At 33.4% G+C, this 22377-nt stretch overlaps 1 protein-coding gene across 1 annotated transcript in view; it reads right to left on the reverse strand.

Moving 5' to 3' along the window:
- Positions 1-1799: 1799 nt before the first annotated feature.
- LOC102595785 (putative F-box/LRR-repeat protein At3g18150) overlaps positions 1800-22377 on the reverse strand; it is a 51147-nt gene continuing 30569 nt past the window's right edge. Inside the window, exon 5 of the mRNA XM_015311743.1 lies at positions 1800-2449. Coding sequence (XP_015167229.1) covers positions 2215-2449 — 235 coding nt within the window. The 3' untranslated portion in view covers positions 1800-2214. The remainder of the gene's footprint in view (positions 2450-22377) is intronic.

The raw sequence follows: 22377 nt of genomic DNA on the forward strand, positions 1-22377 counted from the left end.
CCCTGCCTCACCCACCCCCCAAAAACAATTAAAGCTTGTTTTTAAAAACTATTTTCAATTTCAAAAATTATTTTCTACTCTAGTAAAAATAAAAGATATTTCTCAAAAATATTTTTCATTCATAAATCAAACACTAAAAATCTTTTCCGGAAAATATTCTCTACTCACCAACCAAACATGAGAAAATAAGTCAAAAATCAACTTGTTTTCTAGGAAAACATTTTCCTTCATACCAAACACACCCTAAAAGACAACGTTGACAATATATGGAGTGGGATCCAGAAAAATTTTATGAGCCACAAGTGCGTGAAAGCTACCTGGTATCCGTTGCTAGTGGGAGGTGGCAGGTATCCCGTGGAATTAGTCGAGGTGCGGAAAACTGGCCAGGACGCAATGGTCATCAACAACAAAAAAAAAAAAAACTTCTGGCTGCTATATAAATGTTGCGACTTTTTTGGAATATAGAAAGAATATTTTTTTAAACTGTGTATAACTGGGAAGTTTATTGGAGTTTATTTGCTTCTTGACATGGTTGTAAAGTTTTACTTGCTACTTTTTTAGGAAGATATGATGATATGAAGTTTGTATTGTCGACTCCAATTGTTAAAAATCAGATTTTGTCCAATTGTGGCATCGTTCAAGAATGTTAATAGTGTGAATTATACTATGTAATTAATACTCCCTCCCGTTGTTTAACCGTACTTGTCCACTATCATAGTTTTTAAGAAATTATAAATAGAAGGGTAATTTTACGATATCATTCTTTAAATATAATAAATAGTATGTCTTGAAAAATGTAATAGGGAAATGACTATAATTAATGATAAAAGTAAATTAGGAACTAAGTGTAAAACTATTTATTGATTTCATAAAATGGACAAGTGTTGTTGGACTTGAACATCTCAAAATAGTATTGTTGGACGGAAGGAGTATTAATTTAAATTCTTTTTGGGAAATCTTATAGAACACAATTAAAACAAGTATGAAATTATCATCCCTTAATATCTGACCTCTTTTTGTAAAACTATGTTGGGGTAAAAGCATAGTTCTGATTAGAGAGCCAATGTTGTCGATCTATGCCTGCATGTGCAAATCCGAATAAAGAAGTTGGGAATTTGAATGGAAACAAATTGTCACAGTACAGAAGTTGGTAATTTGAATGGAAGTAAATCCGAATAAAGAAGTTATTTTCTTTGTTTTATGATTCAAAAGTCAATCAACTATTGGTATTTCACTCACAATGTCATCCATTCACTTCTGTTCGATTTGATAAAGGGAGAAAACTGCAACTTGTAACTGTATCCTCCATGCAAGATGCCTGGAGAAATGGCTAGCTTGTTCTCTTTGAAGGAGTGATTATATCAGACAGACGAAGTGAAAAAAAGGTCGAAAATTAGAAGGGAAAAAGAGATTATAGCTTTAAGAAATAGCTAGATCTTCTCTTGCTATCTGGTTTGAAAAGATGGTATTGCCGCCTATGTTGCTTGAACTCTTGAAAGCTGTTTTTCAGGTCCAAAACTAGTGCATTATTAGAGGATCCAACACAAGTGTGGCAGCATTTTGGAGAGTGAGAAACATAGACTGCCACAATAGTTTCCAACTTTTTTTTTCTTTTTCCCTGAGGTGATTTTTCTAGTTGATGATGCTCAATAACAGATAGCAAAAAAGATATTATGAAAGAAGCCTGGATTATTGTCATCACTCGTCACTCATGAACAATTAGATTCACTATCCTGGCTATCGTTTATCAACGTTTTCACCTAAGTAGGTCAAAGAAGGACATGATTTGAGAGGCAACACAAGAAAACTAACAATTCATTGGTACCGAAGAAAAAGAGAGAAATATAAGCAAGGCTGTGATGACAGGAATGTAAATCAAAAGACTTCCTAACATTCTGACTCAGTGGAAAATATGAGAACATTCTGGTGAGGATTGAAAATGGCTAAATCTGATAATGTTAACATTCTGAAACTGTCTGCTAGAATAAATCCGAAAAAATAAGGACTCTAGTTTTTTAGCAAGGACATGTAATTTAATAACTTGACAGCACCAAGTTATGTACAACTAAGCAAAAGCATCCCTGTTTGGATATGCAGGGTACTAATGACAAACATCACAAACCTGAGTAAACAAGTTCTGAATGTTAACACAGTTGCACAACTCAGCTTTTGAAGGTAAAATCTTGGACGAGGGTCTTACAACCTTGATGATAATCACGGCTCGTCTTCCTCATCATCATCAGAATCTTGATCGGTATTATCCTCATCATCATCAGAATCTTGATCAAAATTATCCTCATCATCATCAGAATCATGATAATAATAATCACTGGAACAGTCTTCCTCGTCATCAGAATCTTGATAATAATCACTGCAACTGTCTTCCTCATCATCAGAATCTTGACAAGGATTATCCTTAGCTTTAACCACAGAGGATACATCCACAAGCCTACACGTGAAATCATGCAAATCATGTGAAAGCACCAAATAATGAAGATTTGGGGCAAAAATTTCCAAGGAACTATCACTTTCACTTCCATCATCATCCATCCAATAACCTTCCAATTTCAGGCTTTCTACTTTGAAAGAATTAATTTCCAGGCTACGAAAAATCCCCAACCTTGTGAAATTAAATAGTTTCCAAAGCAGGACAGACTGACAGTAAGTTTACAATTTCGGCATCCCCTATCCTCCAAAGTTATGCTCTTTAGAGACTTTCACGCTATGACAATATATTAGAAATAAGGAACTTTCTACTATATGCAATGTTCTCAACGCTGAACAGGTAAAGAAAGATTCAGTAAATAGACAAAGAGGATCAGAATAGACTATAACATGTTCCACATTTTTTAACAGCAAAACCGCCAGTTCTTTTTTCTTTTTCATTGAGGTAGCTTTTCTAGTTGGTGATGCTCAAAGAACAGATCACATAAACAATGTTATGAAAGAAGCCTGGATTATTGTCATTAAGAACACAGTTGTTACTCACGAAAAATTAAATTCACTTTATTGGCCATAGTGCATCCATTTTGTCAACAAAGTAGGTCAGAAAAGACAGGATTTGGAGGACAACACAATTATAATTCCCATCCATTGGTAACGAAGATAAAGAGAGAGATACAAGAACGGTTGTGATAGCAGGAATGTAAATCCAAAGACTTCCAAGCCATATGCCAAGTGACAAACAAATGATAAAGTTATAACCTGAATCAGCAGAAAGAATGAGACTGCAAGAGGGGCGGGGGAGAACTTTCTGGTGGTGATGGAAATGACTTGCTCTGAATTTTCTAGTAGACGCATTAACGGAAGGATAAAAATTGGTAAAAGATTTAGCCTAATAATGACCTAAACTTCAACTAAAAAAAATCAACAGCATTGTATGCCTCCATTACAGACTGTTAAAATTATTTGAGGTAGACAAACAATGCAGACCTCTTTCTTCCAAGTAATGAGCCTATGAGAGAACCATTTCGCAATCAAAGTTTGATGCTATTGACAAAGCAAGGAAGAAACATTTAATTACAACTTAAAAGAAACTCGCAATGCACAACATCTAAAATGTAACAAACCAAAACTTCATGAGAAACCAAGCTACTATACCACTTGATATACCATAACAGTAAGTTTCAAAAGAACAATAATTAATAACATAGAGAAATTTAAGATTAGCGATTGCGTGAAGTTGATCAAAGACTTAATATAAGGGAAAACTTCTTGTATCCTGAGACAAAAATACTTGTAGTCTAGTTATAGAAAGCTCACTCTTGATAGGTTATCACAAACTCAGCAGAGGATCTTAGATTACTAGCCAATCGCGATAAAAATCGGGACACACACTTGATTCCACAAATCTTACACCTTCGTCTTTTTGAAACGATAACGAACTTCTCCAAAACCACTGCATTCTTTAACAAAAAGTTTGAAAGTTTGAAAAGCTTCGTGATATATTCCCAGTTGAGATGCTCCTTCATGCACATCCCAGAGGAGATGACGATCTCAACATTCTTTAGGTTGGGAAACACAGAGCTTGAATTATAACTCTGCAAATCAATACTATCACCTTCAACCAAATATTTTCTCTCAAAATAGCACCTGGAATCATCAAACTGGAGAAAAAGAATATAGTCAGGACTAAATACAAACCAGCCTAAAAATATGATTTTCACAGTATGTCTGGTGCAGAAAAATTTCAAAACTAACAGACATGAATGGTGGTTGGAAAATGATTGTGTATCATAACTATTTGTGGCATAGGTATCTGTAATAAAAGAATGATAGTGCAACAATCCCTTTGCCACAAAGAAAGCAACAAAACCAACCATATTAAAGTGTAGCTTTACAATGATAATTAAGGGATATATTTGAGTTATCCTTCAAAAACAATTTGCGGGGAGGGGGAACAGAGGTTGTTAAAACTTCATTAAATGAATAGATGTAAGAAGAAAAGATGTTCCACAAAGTTACAAGCTGATTTTCTATTTCTAAGTTGAGTGTCTCCACAAGAGGCGAGGCTCGCAAAAGGACAGCTGCCCTATACAAACTAAACTTTTCCAAATGCAACTCCAGCACTAGATTTTTGCATTCCAATTCTGGAATTGGCACTCCTTTGAATTGCAATATGCATAGAACCTGGTGCAATAATCCCAATGAAACTAGTAAACAATGGGGAAAGCAATAAAGAAAGCACTTCACAACAAAGAATTAAGTGTTGGGACAGTAATTGAAACACTAATCTTAAACTAAATACTAACCAAATAAACAACTAATGTATCAGTCTTCATAGCACCACAAGATGAAAAAAGGGGAACACGAATAAGTAGAAAGATTTGGTTGATGAAAGATTAATTTCATAATGCTATACTCAATTAAAGATCGATCCAGTAAAAAGGCAATTCCTCTTTACATAACAAAATATAAATAACTTTCTTAGCTTAGCCTCTTTAGAAAAGCTAAGGAACATGATTTTTTTTTATTTATCTCTTAGGGCTTGTTTGGTAGGGAGTAAAAATGAGTAATTTCAGTTTCTTGCTTATTTATGCTATTTGGTAGGTAAGAATTTTTTTAATCTCAAGACTATTTATACATCATAATTTAGAATGATAGTCGAGGATTAGGAGCAGCTCAAAACATTAATTATAAGCGCTTTAAAGTCGAATTAAATTTTATAATAATAGGCCTTCAATTTTAAGAAAAATCATATTTACAAATATGATTTATGTTTTGTATCTCGACATATTTGAATTTTAAAAAGTAGAACAAAAGTACTCCTACGATGTAATTTTTTTAAAAAAAAAAAATCGTTTTTTATATTAATAAAAAGAGTAGGTGAGAGTAAGGAAAATTAAAACTTGGTTCTTGGAATTGATAAACACCCATACCAAACACACCCTTAAAGCAAACACATAAACCAAGATTTTTGCTATTTATAAATATCATTGGAAGAAACTTTCCATAGTTTTCATTCCTCTAATACGGAGACAGACGTTCATCATAAAATGCAAAAGAAAATAAAATAGTCTTTACGGCCACAACTGTTCATCCTTTACCGGATGAACTATAAAAGTAAATAGAGAATGCCTAAACGCCGACACACAAAGAAATGCAAAAGTAAATAAAATAGCCTTTACGGCCACAGCCGTTCATCCTCCACCGGATGAACTATGATGGCCTTTACGGCAACAGTCGTCCATCCTCTATAACCGGATGAACTTTAATTTGATACTAAACTGATCATTTTGGGATTGCCAGTGACATTATCTCAATTGGAGCCCCTATCAACTTTTTTTCCACTGTGAATGCTTTCGAGAATTAAGCTATGCCACTTCCACCTTTTGCCTGAATATACATTGATCAAACATGTTTTTAGAACCAACCAATAATAATATACTCAATAAAATCTAAAGAGAGTAATATATATGTAAATACGTTATCCATATTATCTTGCAAAAGTAGAAAGATTGTATATTTATGTTAAACACCCCGAAAATTTCTAAGTTAATATACAATCTTTCTACTTTAACAAGATAATATGGATAACGTGTGTACATATATATTACTCTCTTTAGATTTTATTGAATATATTATTATTGCTTGATCTAAAAACATGTTTGATCAATATTCAGGCAAAAGGTGGAAGTGGCATAGCTCAATTCTCGGAAGCATGCATAGTGGAAGAAAGGTTGAAGCAAGCTGCAATTGAGGTAATGTCACTGGCAACCCCCAAATGATCAGTTTAGTTTCAAATTAAAGTCCATCCGGTTATAGAGGATGGACGGCTGTTGCCGTAAAGGCCATCATAGTACATCCGATGGAGGATGAACGACTGTGGCCGTAAAGGCTATTTTATTTACTTTTGCATTTCTTTGTGTGTCGCCATTTAGGCATTCTCTATTTACTTTTATAGTTCATCCGGTAAAGGATGAACAGTTGTGGCCGTATCGGAGGAATGAAAACTATGGAAAGTTTCTTCCAATGATATTTATAAATAGCAAAAATCTTGGTTTATGTGTTTGCTTTAAGGGTGTGTTTGGTATGGATGGATGTTTATCAATTCCAAGAACCAAGTTTTAATTTTCAAACTCTCACCTACTCTTTTTATAAATATAAAAAACGAAAAATTACATCGTAGGTGTACTTTTGTTCTACTTCTTTAAATTCAAATATGTCGAGATACAAAACATGAATCATATTTGTAATTATGATTTTTCTTAAAATTGAAGGCCCATTATAATAAAATTTAATTCGACTTTAAAGCACTTATAATTAATATTTTGAGCTGCTCCTGTTCCTCGACTATCATTCTACAGTATTTTTCTAAATTATGATGTATAAATAGTCTTGAGATTAAAAAAAAAATTCTTACCTATCAAATAGCATAAATAAGCAAGAAACTGAAATTACTCATTTTTACTCCCTACCAAACAAGCCCTAAGAGATAAAAAAAAAAAAATCATGTTCCTTAGCTTTTCTAAAGAGGGTAAGCTAAGAAAGTTATTTATATTTTGTTATGTAAAGACGAATTCTCTTTTTACTGGATCGATCTTTAATTGAAGTATAGCATTATGAAATTAATCTTTCATCAACCAAATCTTTCTACTTATTCGTGTTTCCCTTTTTTCATTTTGTGGTGCTATGAAGACTGATACATTAGTTGTTTATTTGGTTGTTACAAAATCTAACAAAAATTCTAGTTCCGGGTAAGATAAAGGAAATAACACAGTTTCAAAGCTGACAAAGGATAGCAGAGAGGTACAAAAGTCCCCACAAGTTTCTGTAATTTGTCCAGATTGGTAGGTGAAATTCGCACAAAGGTTCTCCATTGTATATATAATGTTTACATTCTGAAACTGTCTGCTAAAATTCAATCTGAGAAAACAAGGGCTCTAATTTTTTTGAGAAAGATCATGTGATTTTAATAACTTGCAACACTAAGCAAAAGCATCCCTGTTTGACTATGCAGGGACAAACATCACCAACCTGAGTGAACAAAGTTCCGAATCAAGTGAAGTCCAGAGATACTGCCACCTTTTAGAGAGAATACATGTTGTGAATGCTTCCTTTGTCGGCAAAAGGGAAAGAATCTGAAGCAGAAGTGAGTCCGGCAAGTCACTCAGGCAGTCAGGCGGTCATCTAGGGTTTCTTCCGCCATGATTTTGTTTTTTGTGTTTCTAAACTCCCGCTTCGGTAGTACCCTCTTCAATTTGTACAATTAATATGTTTATATATTCGCCTAAAATTAAAATTAAAATTAAATAAGGGATATACTAAGGCCCGTTTGGCCATATGATTAGAGAGCATGATACGAAATTGTATGAGATGAAGTTAATATTTTGTTTAAACATATAATTTGAACTAGTGAATTTGGCCGCGCTACGTGCGATTTAAATATTTCTAATAAAATTTTACTTTATTTGGCAACATTTACCATTACAATTGTTTTTTTATTTCTACAAATTTACAAACCATTATTTCCTTTGATTTCTACTTTTACATAATCTTTTGTAACTTTTATTTTATCTTTTAAATATTTGATTATATTATTATCTCTCATGCACTTATTATTTGAATTATACCTATAAAAAATTTCGAGTATACACATATTCACATACATAACCTTTTTCATATTTTTTTTTAAAATTTTTCTTATTTTAGAAGGTCATGAATATTTCACCCTGCAAACATAGAAAAGGTGAATGTCACATCCGGTAAAATATAAAAAAAGTATAATTTTTTTAAGTTTTTATGATATAAACTAAAAGAATAAATGGACATTTTATCTTTAATTGTATCAAATAAAATTTCAAATTTATTTAATTTTATATGGTTGCTTGTTTAATTATTAATTTTCTCTATAATAATAACAACCTAGTTGATGCTACGGATTCATTTTTAATAATTATCAAAAAATAGTTGCATAGATTAATTTTTAATAACGTAAAATAAGTTATTTCAAAATGAATTTTTAGATGACTTTTATTGCTTCAATGCATGAATAAATACAAGGAAATAAGAAACTTTCACAAATGTTTTCGTAAGCAATTTCAAAATAGAATTCTCACTCGTCCACCACGATATTGCTCCATCTCTCATATTATTTTCTCACTATTGTGTTGTATAAAAATAAAATACATAAATAATATGAACATGAGTGTATTTACTGATTTGCAAAAAGAAAATCACACTTGAATGAAGCTTATCTTGCTTAGTTGATAAATCTTCTCTCTTTAAATATGTCATCGCTGATAATATTATATTTTCATATAATTTGTAGTGAAAAAAGTAAATAGACCATTGGAAGAAAATTTTAGTTTACAATGAACCAGTTATATGAGTAATTACAATCAATAACGAAAAGTCAATAACTTCGTATTCTTGGTAACATCACATATCTATGTGATCTGCAATAAGAAATTTAAACGACAATCACATTTTCATTATTCACGAAGAACTATTTATTATGTAATTACAATTTATAAACCTTATCAACAATCAATAATGAAAAGTCACTATATAATTTTTAGAAATTTTTGTGATGAAAAATTAAATATTAATTTTTTTTTGGTAAAATTTGAACACCAACCAAAAGCATGGTAAAATAACTACTTACACTTCATGTTTCAACTCCTCTGAAAAATCAATAAAGAAAAGTCACTATATAATTTTTAGAAATATTTGTGATGAAAAATTAAATATTAATTTTTTTTTGGTAAAATTTGAACACCAATCAAAAGCGTGGTAAAACAACTACTTGCACTTCATGTTTCAACTCCTCTGAAAAATCAATAAAGAAATAATTTTATATAACCGGCAAACAATTAACGTCTAATTAGAGTATTATCTTCATAAGATATATGAATTAAAATTCATTGCTTAAGGTAAATAAAAATGAAGACAAAAATTAAGATATTGCAATGCTAAATTGAGAGAGAATAAATGAAGAGATATAAAATGAACAAACAGGAGTAAGGATAAAGTAGTGCGGAAAGAAAAATAGATGAATTGTGTTAGAATTCTCAAATATTGCATTATATAGTAAAATTAGTTGCATTATCCTTTTCATTAAAGAGTTGCAATTAAGTGGATGCATTTCTTTTTTTAATGAAATTTTGTAACCATTTTTTCCATAACTAAGCACACTAATTATGGGAAAGTAAATATTGATTATAGGGAATGAAATGAGTATAATTTAAAAACGCCAAAATGATAGCCTTTGAAATTCTTTATTTATAGAAAGGTATAATTGATCATTAATTAATAATTATTAATAATACAATTGTGTAAAAATAGAGAAAAATGCCTAAATCTTAAGAAAATAGATAAATACCTTTTCTGATCATTGAGGCATGCCACATCAGTAGGATGAAGATCCTCCTTTATATTATATATAGATTTTTAAGTTGTATTGTTTGCTTGTATACATAAAAAATTCATAAGTTGTGAAAATATGATACATAAATATACCCTTAACTTTACCTTCTTTTACATTTATGCCCTCCAACTTTGAATATGCACAAGTAGACACTCAAACTTGTATAAAATTGAACAAATAGACACACACGTCTTATGTGGCATCCTACATGGCAATTTGTGTCCTACGTGGTGTCATGTATGTATTATGTCACATAGGACTCATGTGTCTACTTGTTCAACTTTATACAAGTTTAAGTGTCTACTTGTGCGCACACAAAGTTGGAGGGTATAAATATGAAATGAGGCCAAGTTAAAGGGCATATTTATGTATTATGCCTATTTAAATTGCTCATTATTCATACAACTTACTCCATTTGTCTCATTTTATATGATTTACTTTTTTTTTAGTCAGACCCAAAAAGAATGACACATTTTTATATTAAGTAACAATTTAACTTTAAAATGTTCAGTTTACCCTTAATGAAATGATTTATAGCCACACAAATTTCTATTATTCATTTTAGACCATATCTTTTAAAAGTCTTCTTTCCTTTCTTAAACTCTGCCGAGTCAAACTACCTCACATAAAATGAGACGGAGAGAGTACTAAATAAGCAAACTATCCCTAAGTTATTCTAACAAAAATACAATAAAGAAGTTGAATATGAGTTATAGTATACTACTCTTCGTTTCAAAAAAAAATATACTACTATTATTATTAAGTAATAATAAATTTGGTTGTTGAGAGTAATGATTATATCTGATAAAATGATGGGTTAAAGTAGTGGTTATTTCATGAATTTTGTTGCATATGTGATTTCATCTCGTGATTTGAAATCATGAGATAAAATATGTGTTATGTGATTTCAAATCATGAGATAAAATCTCAAATTTTCCAAAAAACTTAATTTTGGAATTTCATATCATGAGTTCACATTTTCCAAATACAAAAATTTAATTACAAATTTATATTTTATAAAAAAAGTGTATATACAAAAAAGCTTTTATACCAATTATTAAAATATACACAGCAAAAGCATCATTCAAGAACACCAATCTTCTGAACAACTTAGAAAACTAACATGTTGAACTTTTGCACAATTCGCCAAAACAAAGTAATCTGAGGCTGTGATCTTCTACTATTTTCCTATAACCTTTTAACTAAAACTTGTTGGGCAACTAGAAAGAGTTTTTCTTCTGGAAAAGGGTAGGGGTGTGATCGGTCGGTTCAGTTCGATTTTCAGTTATTAAATATGTCAACTCAATAATAAGCCAATAAGATATTTTTTTATCGGTTTCAATTTTTATCAGTTTTTTATCGTTATCGGTTCGATTTTCGGTTTACCCAATAAGAAAATGTCCTTAAAATATTACATGACTTCTCACTTCTCTAAATATTTTGATATAGTGAAACAAGAAAGATAATGAGACATTGCATCAACAAGAGAAAATATAGTATGAAGGCTATAATTACATGTCACCACCAAAACATAATATAAAATTTCTAATGTTGATCAAATTACAGACCTTTACAAACTAGCAAAAGCTACAACCTACAATTACAAACTAAAACTAAAATCAAATAGCTACAACTGTGAACTTTAGATTTGAGTAAACAGTAAAGACTAGTAAAGCGGCCTAGTGTGAAGTGAGTAGAGTACTAATAATTTGATATAGTTATTGTAACACCCCAAAAATTTCTAAGTTAAGCTCCTAACCTGTAACACCCGGAAAACTAGTAGGTTAAATTAGAGCCTTACGTAAGGGTTCTAGAGCTTTACGTGGGGGTTAGAGTTGTAGAAATGACTTCTCGTACTTAGAATGAGGGGTTTAGGGGTTAAACGTCAAGGTACGACTCCCTAAAGACCAACCAAAGGGTCCTTGAGGAGGACCCTAAAACAGCCCCAAAACCTGCCAAAAATCAGTGATCCACGATGGGGACTCATGCCCCGTGGGTCCACCCACGCTCCGTGGGGAGGGTCGTGGGTCAAGACCCCAAGAGTGGAACTGCAGGACTCCACCCACGGAGGACTAGCATGGCCCGTGGGTCCACCAACGGCCCATGGGTCTGGGTCTCGTGGGTGAGGCAACCTTGTCCCTTAAGTTGTTTAAGTTAAGGGTTAAGGAAAGTTCTAGAATTAATTAGTTATTAAGAGGGGGTCGTTTTATTAGTAATTAGGCCACCTATATAAAGCTATTAGACTATTAACTAAGGGATTCTAAATCATTATTTTCAATCTACCCAAAGAACTCAAATTCCCTCCAAGAAATTCTCTCTCTAGGAAGCAAAGAAGAAGAAGAAGAGAAGCAAGTTAGGGCAAATTCCTCCATTGTTTCAAGCATTGTGAGGGCTTTATAATCAAGGTATGATAGCTTATTCATCCTTGGATTCTTCCATCCATGGATCCCCCTAGATTTCCCTCAATTGTGAAGATGAACCCAATTCTAGCTAGGGTTTTTTCCTATATTGTGGTATTGTTGAGTATGAATCAAATTGAGTGGATAATACTTGTTTATGATTACTTTAGTATTGAATCATGATATTGTGATGATATTACATGTTTTCCATGGTTAACCCTAGTTTAATTGATGAAATTGTAGTAATGTGGATTTATGCCATGAAAGGTGAAATTGAGTATTTATAGATGATCTTCTAGAATTGATGACCTGTTTAGTAATTGTTCATGAATGAAAGCTTGTAGACATGAATTGAATTAGATTATAGTATATATGATGGATCATGACTAGTAAATCTTGAGATTGAACTTTTATGCATGATGATTCATGACTAGAGTCACTTGATAATGAAGAATGTGATTAGAATGCCATGAAATCTAGGTATGAATGATGTTGGTAAGAAGTAACGCTTTGAGGGTAAGGCTTGTAGGCATGAGTGTTGATTGTTAGGGCTTTGAGAGTAAAGTTAATATGTTGAATTAAGAATGTTCAAATGCATAAAGTGATAGAAGCACTTGAAACATGGATTGGTTGTCAAGGACATCCCTCCACGAGTAATGAATTAAGTAAGAACTTAATAAGCTATCTTATGGAATGTATGCCTAGCACCGAATGGATATTGAATTGAGATGGAAGCTTTTACCTAGTTGAGTCCGAATTCCAAGATGGTAACTCTCACAAGTAGAGTCCGAGTTTCCCAAAGTATATCTCACGAGATGGAGTCCCTCACAAGTGGAGTCCAAGTTTCCTAGTAGAATATTCGTATCCCATAACTACGTGCCTCGTAGGAAAGTTAGCTAGTGGGTCAAACTAAGCTAACAAATCGGTTCTACCCTAGGCAAGTAGACCAACCCTTCTTGGTATGGGTAACATCGGAGGGGATCATGTGAAAGCTCATGTGGTCCCATATCGATTAAGGCTATATTCCCAACTAGTGCAAGATTATTAATGAACTAAGACATACTTGAAAGAGTATATCCAAGTGTTCAAAAGCATTAATGAGCTAAGACATGCTTAAAGAAGCATCTCCAAGTGCTCAAGTATAATGAACTAAGACATACTTGAAAGAGTAGATCCAAGTGTTCAAAAGCATTAATGAGCTAAGACATGCTTAAGGAAGCATCTCCAAGTGCTCAAGTATAATGAACTAAGACATGCTTAAGGAAGCATCTCAAGTGTTCCAATATAATGAACTTAGACATGCTTGAGTAAGTATTTCATAGTGTTCAAAAGTAAAGAAAAGGGGATAAGATGTATTTAAAGAAGTATCTCTTAGGGTTCCAATGTCTTAAAAAGGTGGACTAGTCTCCAAATCAAGAAGTATGAGTATGAGGACCTAAAAGTGGTACTTAGCATGGGTAGGATTATGGGATCTTATTCATTCATTGCACAAGTATGACTTAAGGTTACTAGAAGTGTTCTCTTATAGGAGGTATGCTTAGATAGGATTGTGTTATAGTTGCCTTCCTTGTTATGAGTGACTAAAGGTGAGAGATTCCCTTGTCTATGAGAATTAAGCTAAAAAAATGAGAACATAAGATGGTAAATAGGATGATGATGGCCAAAGGGGATACTTAGCATAAATGGGATTATGAGGTCTTATTCATGCATTGCACAAGTGTACTTGGAGGTTACTTATGAAGTGGTTTTCTTATGATGTGAAGGTCTAAGCATTAACTAGGTACATGGACTATGATTTATAATGAATAATGCTTAAATGATGCTTATGTTGGAGACCTTGATTATGATTATGATATTGTCTCTTATGCTTATATTTTGTGTATCATGAAGTATCTCTTATGCTTGTGGATTATGTCTTATGTTGACTAACCCTTATATTATGCTCTTATGATGTTATGCTAGCTATCATATTTAGTATTTTTGTACTAACGCATACTCTTGCCTACATTCTCATCAAATGTAGGGCTCGTCGATTTTGATTTCTATTCTTGGAGATAGGTTTCTAGAAGTGCAAGGAGTTGAAGACTTGGTGAGTACTCATAGCATCGAGGATGAAGCCACCATTTCCTTTATGTCTTTTATTTTTCATGTTTTGAGACTATTGTATGGGCTGTGTCCCAAGAGTTATTCAAAGTATTGTTGTAGATGATTTGAGACAAAAAGTGTAGTAAGACTTCCGCTTCGTTTTATAAAGACTTTGATTGTATGAAAAATGTTTTAAAAATTCCGCATTTTTCTATTATCTTATGTTATGATATGCTAAGTGGCTTGTATGAGATCCCTTTCAGGGTCAAGTACGCCATGTTACATCTAAGGTGTACCATGAGTCGTGACATAACCATTCTTGAATTACATATAAGGTCGTACTAAGTGACTCTTAATTTTCTTAGGTGTTAAGGACAATTCTTTAGTGTGGGAATGAATTTGGATATGAATTAAGGTCACTAGAATCTCCTAGCACAAAGTTGAGTTAAAAGTTTTCTTACCGATTAATTTTTTATGTAAGATTCTACTTGGGTCAACTTCAAATGACCATATCTCTTAGAATATAAAGAGTTATGTGGACCATAACCTATCAAATTAAATTTATTTGAATTTTCTTTCCAATGCCACCAATTTCGCGTCAATCCGAGTTTCGAGTAAAGCGTTATGACCAATTTAGTAACTTGATACAGTGCAGTGACGAATTAACCGACGGGAAATCATTAAAAAGGGTTGTTTTTATCTTTTTACCTCTAAGAAAACCCTATACGAATTTCTTGACTAATTAAAGAGCAAAACCAATCAAATTTTCATCTCTTAATCCCCCCTTCTCTTCTTTCTCAAACCCTAAGGGAAAAATAAAAGTAGAAGACTCCATTCAAGATTCTTTCAATCTTTTTCAAGATTGTTCTTCAAGGTAAGTCTTTCTCCCAGAATTCCATTCTTTCCAACTCAATTTTCTTCATACAATTATGAATCATTAATGAGAATATTAATTCTTGGCCATAGAGTTTCAAGAAACTAATTCAAGAAATCTCAAGAAAGGTTTACTTGATTTTTCTCCTTCAAGCTAGAATTTCAAAGGCTTCTAATCAAGTTATTTTTCAAGATTCTTCAAGAACCTTGTTCTTCCAGGTATGTAAGGATATCATAGTATTAGACTAGTCTGTCCTCACGCCCTACATCTACTTTCAAATCAGTAAAAGAGTAATCTAGGACTCTATCCCTATATTTGAGTATTCTTGATATAAGTTGATTTTGAGTTATTGAGTTCTTGATTCTTTTTGAAATTATATTCCTAATTATTGAATTGCTATATGTTATGCATTAAGATTTTTGAGTTGATTCGTTCATGTCTATATTTCAACATGAACCTAATGAATTGAGTATTCATGAGATGAGTAGTATTGCTGAGTTTCAAGTTCTTGAGTTCTCAATATTGAGTTTCCATATTGCTATTAAGATCTCTGAGTTGAGTCGTTCATGTCCATAATTCCACATGAACCCTATGAATCAGTTATAAATTTTGAGAACCTTTTTTTTAAAGCCAACATTTGAGTTTTTAAACTGAGTTTTTGAGAAAGTAAAGATGAGTTTTGAGAAAGTTTCTAAAACATGATTAGTATGACAATCGAGTATGCCATCAATATTTAAGCAGTATGGTACATCAATGTTTATGCAGTATGACGTCCCGAGTCATCAATGATCATATTATAATATGATTTTTAAATGTTTTTGAGAAATAGTTTTCAAGTATGAGTATAAGGGGACTAGGTATTCCCAGAGGCATCATTTTTTTACATTGATAAAAGAGAAACTGAGATTTCTAAATGAGTTATGAGTTCAAAAGTTATTTCAAGAGCAGTTACCTCTTTTAAGTGGGTAGTTTGAGCAATTATCTCAAACTAGATGAAGAGTTATATTTTTTTAAAACATATGAGCATGAGTATATATTATTAGGAGTAGTATTGAACAACGATATGGGGGAGGGTTCAGACAACTCACAACCCCCATAAACCATGTATGCCAACATGGGTAAAGGGTCATACTTTTTAGATGATTCCTTATTACTTTTAAGCATAGCTCAATGGATCCACTTAGTTGAGGATGTCCTATACTCTGGCAAGGTATAGGACAGTTTTGGCAGCGTATACGAGACGTTGTATTGTCACGTTGCTCATAGTGATGGTTGTCGGTTAGAAAATCTCCCAAATAAGAGTAATGAGTTATTATTGTATTTTTATATATATTTGAGTTATTCCAAAAGTTTCATGTATATAGCATCTTTTATTGTTGCTTTCATTTTGAGTTGAGTATCTTGAGTTTGAGTTGAGTATCTTGAGTTGAGTTGAGCATCCTGAGTTGAGTTGAGTATCATGAGTTGAGTTGAGTATCTTTGAGTTGAGTTGAGTATTCTTGAGTCATGTTGAGTTGAGACGAGGTAAGTGTGTCTTCCCCTTTATTACATCGAGCTTATACTTATATGTTGCAGAGTTCCCCTTACATGCTCGTACATTCCTTGTACTAACGCCATTTGGCATGCATCATTTTATGATACAGATACAGGTATTCAAGATCATCAATAGGCGTTTCGTTGAGGTCATGTGGTATTCTAGTCAACTGTGGTGAGCCTTCTTATATTACGGAGGACTTCACATTTACCTTACAGTTAGTAATGTTGAGATGTCGTGGGTCTTATCCCGATATCCTTCTGTAATATATAGTAGAGGCTTCATAGATAGACAAAGTTGAGGAGTTTTCTTTATTTCTTTCTTTTGAGTTGTGTTATAAACTCTGAGTATATCTTTTGAGTATTGTTCAAACTTTTTAAAGTTGAGTATTTGAGTTTAATGATATTTGATTCAATATTAAGCTTTTGTATGCTTGAGGTAGTCTTTCGCTTGTAGTTAGCCAAGATAAGGGTTCGCTTGGGGACCAGTAGTGGTTCTCAAGTGCTGGCCACGTTCATGGTGTAGACTCAGGTTGTGACAATTATAGTGTCTAGTTATATATTAAATTATTAATATTTAATATTTAGGAAGGGTAAAATAGTAAATTATTACCGTCTTATTGAGTTATTGGTTTACCCAATAACCCAATAGTAAATACTGAAACTGAACCAATAGCCCAATAACTATCTTTAGAAACCCATTAAAAATTCAATAACCCAATAATATTTTTTCGGTTCGATTTATTGATCAGTTTGGTTTTTGCACACTCCTAGAAAAGGGATAATTTTCTTTAAGGTAAAATACAATATGTATTCCTGCTAGGGAAAATGTAATAACCCTGAAGGTCATTTTTGAAAAAAAAATTTAAAATATTATTTTATTCTTCTCGTTAGTTATCTCGACTTATGTTTGATCAGTTTATGAGGTTGATTTTGAAGATGGATCAAAAAGTTGAGAATTTTGGAAGTTTTGGAGTTTTGGAAGTTTTTAAGTTAGGCGAGAGAATGGTCTAAAACCCCCCAACCTATACCCGAAATCCCAACAACACACTCCGACTTTACGGGTGTTCTATTACCCACCTGAACTTTATATTTCTCTATTTTATACACACCTAAGTATTGACCTCAACACATAAACCAAATAATTAGGCCTGCGTGGTTCCACGCGCTGGGTCCCGCTCCTCTTCAACTCCAATTTCTTGATTTTTCCCCCATTCCCTCCTAAAATGTAAAAGAACAAAAAAAATCCTCCTTTCTCATTTTGAATCCTTGTCCATTAGCAATGCATTTCTGGTGATCATCAAACAAATTTGCTATCATCGAACGATTTTGTTGTGTATTGTCAACTTCATTTCGTAGTTTAACAACTGATTTAGTAAAAGGTTAGTTCTTTATCCCTTATTTTGAGTTTGTGATTTATCCCCTAGGGTTTCTGTTGATTCGTGAAATTAAGAGCAACGTTGTGTGAAATATTATGTGTGGCTTACGATTATAGTGTTAGGTGTTCATTTAATACCACATTTTTCATGAAATTAGGTTTTTCCCTTTCTCGTCTAAGTCGCGTAATTTTGTATTATGTTCATGGAGTGTTGTATTTATGTTCTTCTTAGTATTATGTTCATAGAGAAGCTGCTAGTCTGCTACTGTGTTGCATTTATGTTCATAGATTATGTTCATAGAGAAGCTAAGTACTATGTTGTATTATGTTCGTTTGCTAATGTGTTGTATTCTGTTCGTTTTTAAGTACTATTCTATTTTTTGGATTGCCCTCAGGTTAGAGTATGTCTATAATTACTATTCTGTTTTTTTTTATTACCTTCAGGTAAGAGATGAATGGGTTTACTTTGATTACTCTAAGGTGGTACCATGGTGGGGTGTTAGATTTAAGTAGTGGGGAACCAATATATAATGGTGGAAAAGTTACAGAATTTTTGGATGTTGATGTAGATAAAATGTCATATTTTGAGTTGAAAGACTATATTAGGGAATTGGGATATAGTACAACTTGCACCTTTAGTATTAAAGCACCTAACAGTGGCATTTTGGTAGATGTTGATAATGATAAAGATATTTTAGACATAATGTGTTCCTTGGAAGATGGGGATGAAGTGGAGGTATTTGTTAGGCATTTGGTTGATGAGGCAATTGTGGGACCCATGTTAATAGAAATGGTAGTCATGTGGATATGGGAGAATCTGGTTCAACTTTTTAATACAAGGCCTAGTGAGAGTGAAAACTTTAACTTTGGGGTAGGTGAAAACCATTTAAACAGTGAGGACCCTGTTGCTACTTTTTCAACCTCACCTCTTTTCACTACCACACCTCCTTTTTAAATATTGCTACTGCAGATGGTGCTACTGATGATGATATAGATGTTGGTCCTGCTGGACCTGATTTCTCAGAAGAAGAAGTAGAGGGTTCTGATTATTCAACTGAGGATAGTGTTGAGTCTGAAGCTGAATTAGTTGGAGATGATGATGAGAAAGAGTATGGTAGTGATATACATGAGGAGGTTAGGGAGTTGAGGGCTGAAAAGAGAAGTTTTCAAAGGAGGAAAAGAAGGGAAAGAGTAGTAGCTGACAATGAAGAGGTACCAGTAGGTGAAGCTGGACCAGATCTAGGTTTTGATGAAACTGAAATAGGTAAAGTAAGTCATGAAGGAAGGCTAGGAGGTGATGAGCCTTACTTTGCAAGTTCTGATGAGGATAGTTTTAAGTTAGATGAAGATGAGTGTTGTAATGATGATGAATATGAATCTGGTAGATCAAGAAGAGTAAAGTTGTCAAGAAAGAGGAGTTCAAAAACTCAAAAAATCATTTATGATCCTACTGCAAAGAAAGTTGTGTGGCAGTTGGGCATGGTGTTTAAAGATATGAAAGAATTTAGACAAGCAGTAACTAAATATGCAGTTAGAAAAAGGGTTCAGGTGGAGAAGTGGGTGAATGAGCCAAAGAAAGTTAGAGTTAGATGCAAAGATGGTTGTCCATGGCTTTTGTTTGGATGTCTTGACAAGACAACAAATAATTTCATGATAAAAACTTACAATCCAAAGCATACTTGCAACAAGACAACTCTAAATTACTTGTGCAATGCAAAAATTTTATCTGAAGCCTTCAGAGAAAGAATAACTGAGCAACCAAACATAAGAGTCTTCAAGTTGCAGGAGATGATTAGGAAAAAGTTAAAACTTCATGTTGGCAAGACTACTGTGAGAAGAGCAAGAGCTAAAGTATTGAAAGATATAATGGGTGATCATGTTGTGGAATTTGGAAGAATACTTGACTACAAGGATGAATTGTTGAGGACCAATCCAGGGACCAGTTGTGTTGTAAAAGTTGGTGAACCTGATGCAGAAGTCAAGTCAATATTTCAGAGTTTTTACATCTGTTTTGATGCTTTAAAGAAGGCATGGATGCATTGTAGGAAATGCATAGGCTTAGATGGTTCTTTCCTTAAAGGTGTTTGTAAAGTCCAACTGTTAGTTGTTGTGGCCAGGGATGGTAACAATCAGATGTTGCCACTTGCTTGGGCAGTAGTTGAAAAGGAGAACAAACACACATGGACCATGTTTGTCAAGTGCATAAGGGATGATCTGGGGCTTGGAGATGGTGAAGGTCTCACTTTGATTACAGATATGCAAAAGGTATGTGAAGTTATTTTATAATTTTCAATTTATATATGTAATTGTGACCTAATCATCATTATTGCAGGGAATGTCTGTAGCAATTACAAATGTATTACCTAAGTGTGAACATAGAATGTGTGCTAGGCACATATTAGCTAACTGGGCTAAGGATTGGAGGGGTCTTCAAAGAAGACAACAATTTTGGAAGATAGCTAAGAGTACGTTTGAGTCTCAATTAAGGAACAATATAGAGAAGATGAAGTTGTTAGGTCCAGAAAAAATGATGGATAACTTAATGTACTACAATATTAATTTTTGGTGCAAAGTTTACTTCAACACTGAAGTAAAGTGTGACTCTGTAGACAATAACATGTCTGAGTGTTTTAATGCATGGATCTTGGCTGCTAGACACAAGACCATCATTACTATGCTTGAAGATATAAGAGTGAAGATGATGACAAGAATAGCCAAATTAAGGGAGTTCCCAAGTACTTGGAAGTTTAATTTCTCTCCAATGGCTCTGAAGGTTTTAAAGGAGAACATTAGTAGGTCTATGGACTGTACCATTGAGTTTAATGGAGCTGCTGGATTTGAAGTGAAAGAAGGGCTTTGTCAACACAAAGTGGATATTGCTGGGAGAACTTGTAGTTGTAGGGTGTGGCAGTTAAGGGGCATACCATGTGCACATGTTGTGGCTGCATTATACTTTAAGAAGTTTTCTCTTTATGACTATATAGACAGCTGCTACAGTAAGGAAACTTACTTGAGGATTTATGCCAATGTTATTGAACCACTCACAAACATGTAGATGTGGCCAGTTTCTACAAACCCCACTATTGAGCCACCAGAAATCACAAACATGCCTGGTAGGCCACCTAAGGCTAGAAGGAAAGAAGCTGGAGAAACTAAGAAATCTGGGAAGCTTCCTAGGACTGGACCTGCAATGACATGCAGTATATGCCATGTCAGAGGCCATAACAAGAGAGGGTGTCCTCAAAGAGAAGGTGTTGAATCATCAACAAGACAAAGTGCACCATCACTTACTGCATCAGTAAAGGCAGAACCAACAGGTTCAGGCAGGGGAAGAGGCAAACCAAAGGTAATATTTGAACTTGTTTTACTTTTTCTTAATTTATGACTTACTTTTTCTCTTATATGTATAGAAAACTCCATCAGCACCATTAGAAGATGAGCCTCCACTAAAAAAGGGAAGAGGAAGACAAAAAAAAAACATCATCAGTAGCACCTAGTGCACCTCCACTACCTACTGCACCTACTGATTTTCTTGCATCCTCTTCTGCTCCTCCTACTTATCATGCATCATCTTCAATAGTTGGTACTACTAAAAGAGGAAGAGGCAGGGGAAACACATCTCCAGAGAAAAGACCAAGAGTCATGGGAATGGGTGTGTTCCAAGCTGCAAATGGCTTCAAAGTCATGAATGTGAGTCTTTGATATATGTTAACAGCTTAAATATTGAATTATAATCCTAATTTTGTTTAAATAAACAGCTTAAATATTGATATAATCTTAATTTTACTGTAGCCTGGCATGCCAAGTAGTAAGATCTACTCTACTGGACAAGCAAAAGTGACAAGATCATCTGATGTAACTGGTGACATTGGTTATACACCAAGTACTACAACTAAGCTGAAATGGAATGGTAAAGCAGCAATCTCAACAAGCAAGCTTCATGAGCTTAGAGAGAAGCAAAGAAAGAAGACAATGAAAAGTAGTTCAAGTCAAAATGACACTTCTTCACAGTCAAAGATGCCATGGAAATTGTAGTGATGTTGATGTATTTAAGAACTTTTAAGTTAGTCCATACATGTAGCATTAATGGCCTGCTATTTTGGATATTGTTTGTTGGTAAATTTTGCCTTATGTGAGGGCTTTTGAATATGACATTATTTAGGTAAATTCTGCCTTATGTGAGGCCTTATGAATATGACTTTATTTTGGTAAATTCTGCCTTATGTGAGGCCTTATGAAT

Source organism: Solanum tuberosum, unplaced genomic scaffold, assembly GCF_000226075.1.
Source record: "Solanum tuberosum cultivar DM 1-3 516 R44 unplaced genomic scaffold, SolTub_3.0 scf00171, whole genome shotgun sequence".
Lineage (NCBI taxonomy): Eukaryota > Viridiplantae > Streptophyta > Magnoliopsida > Solanales > Solanaceae > Solanum > Solanum tuberosum.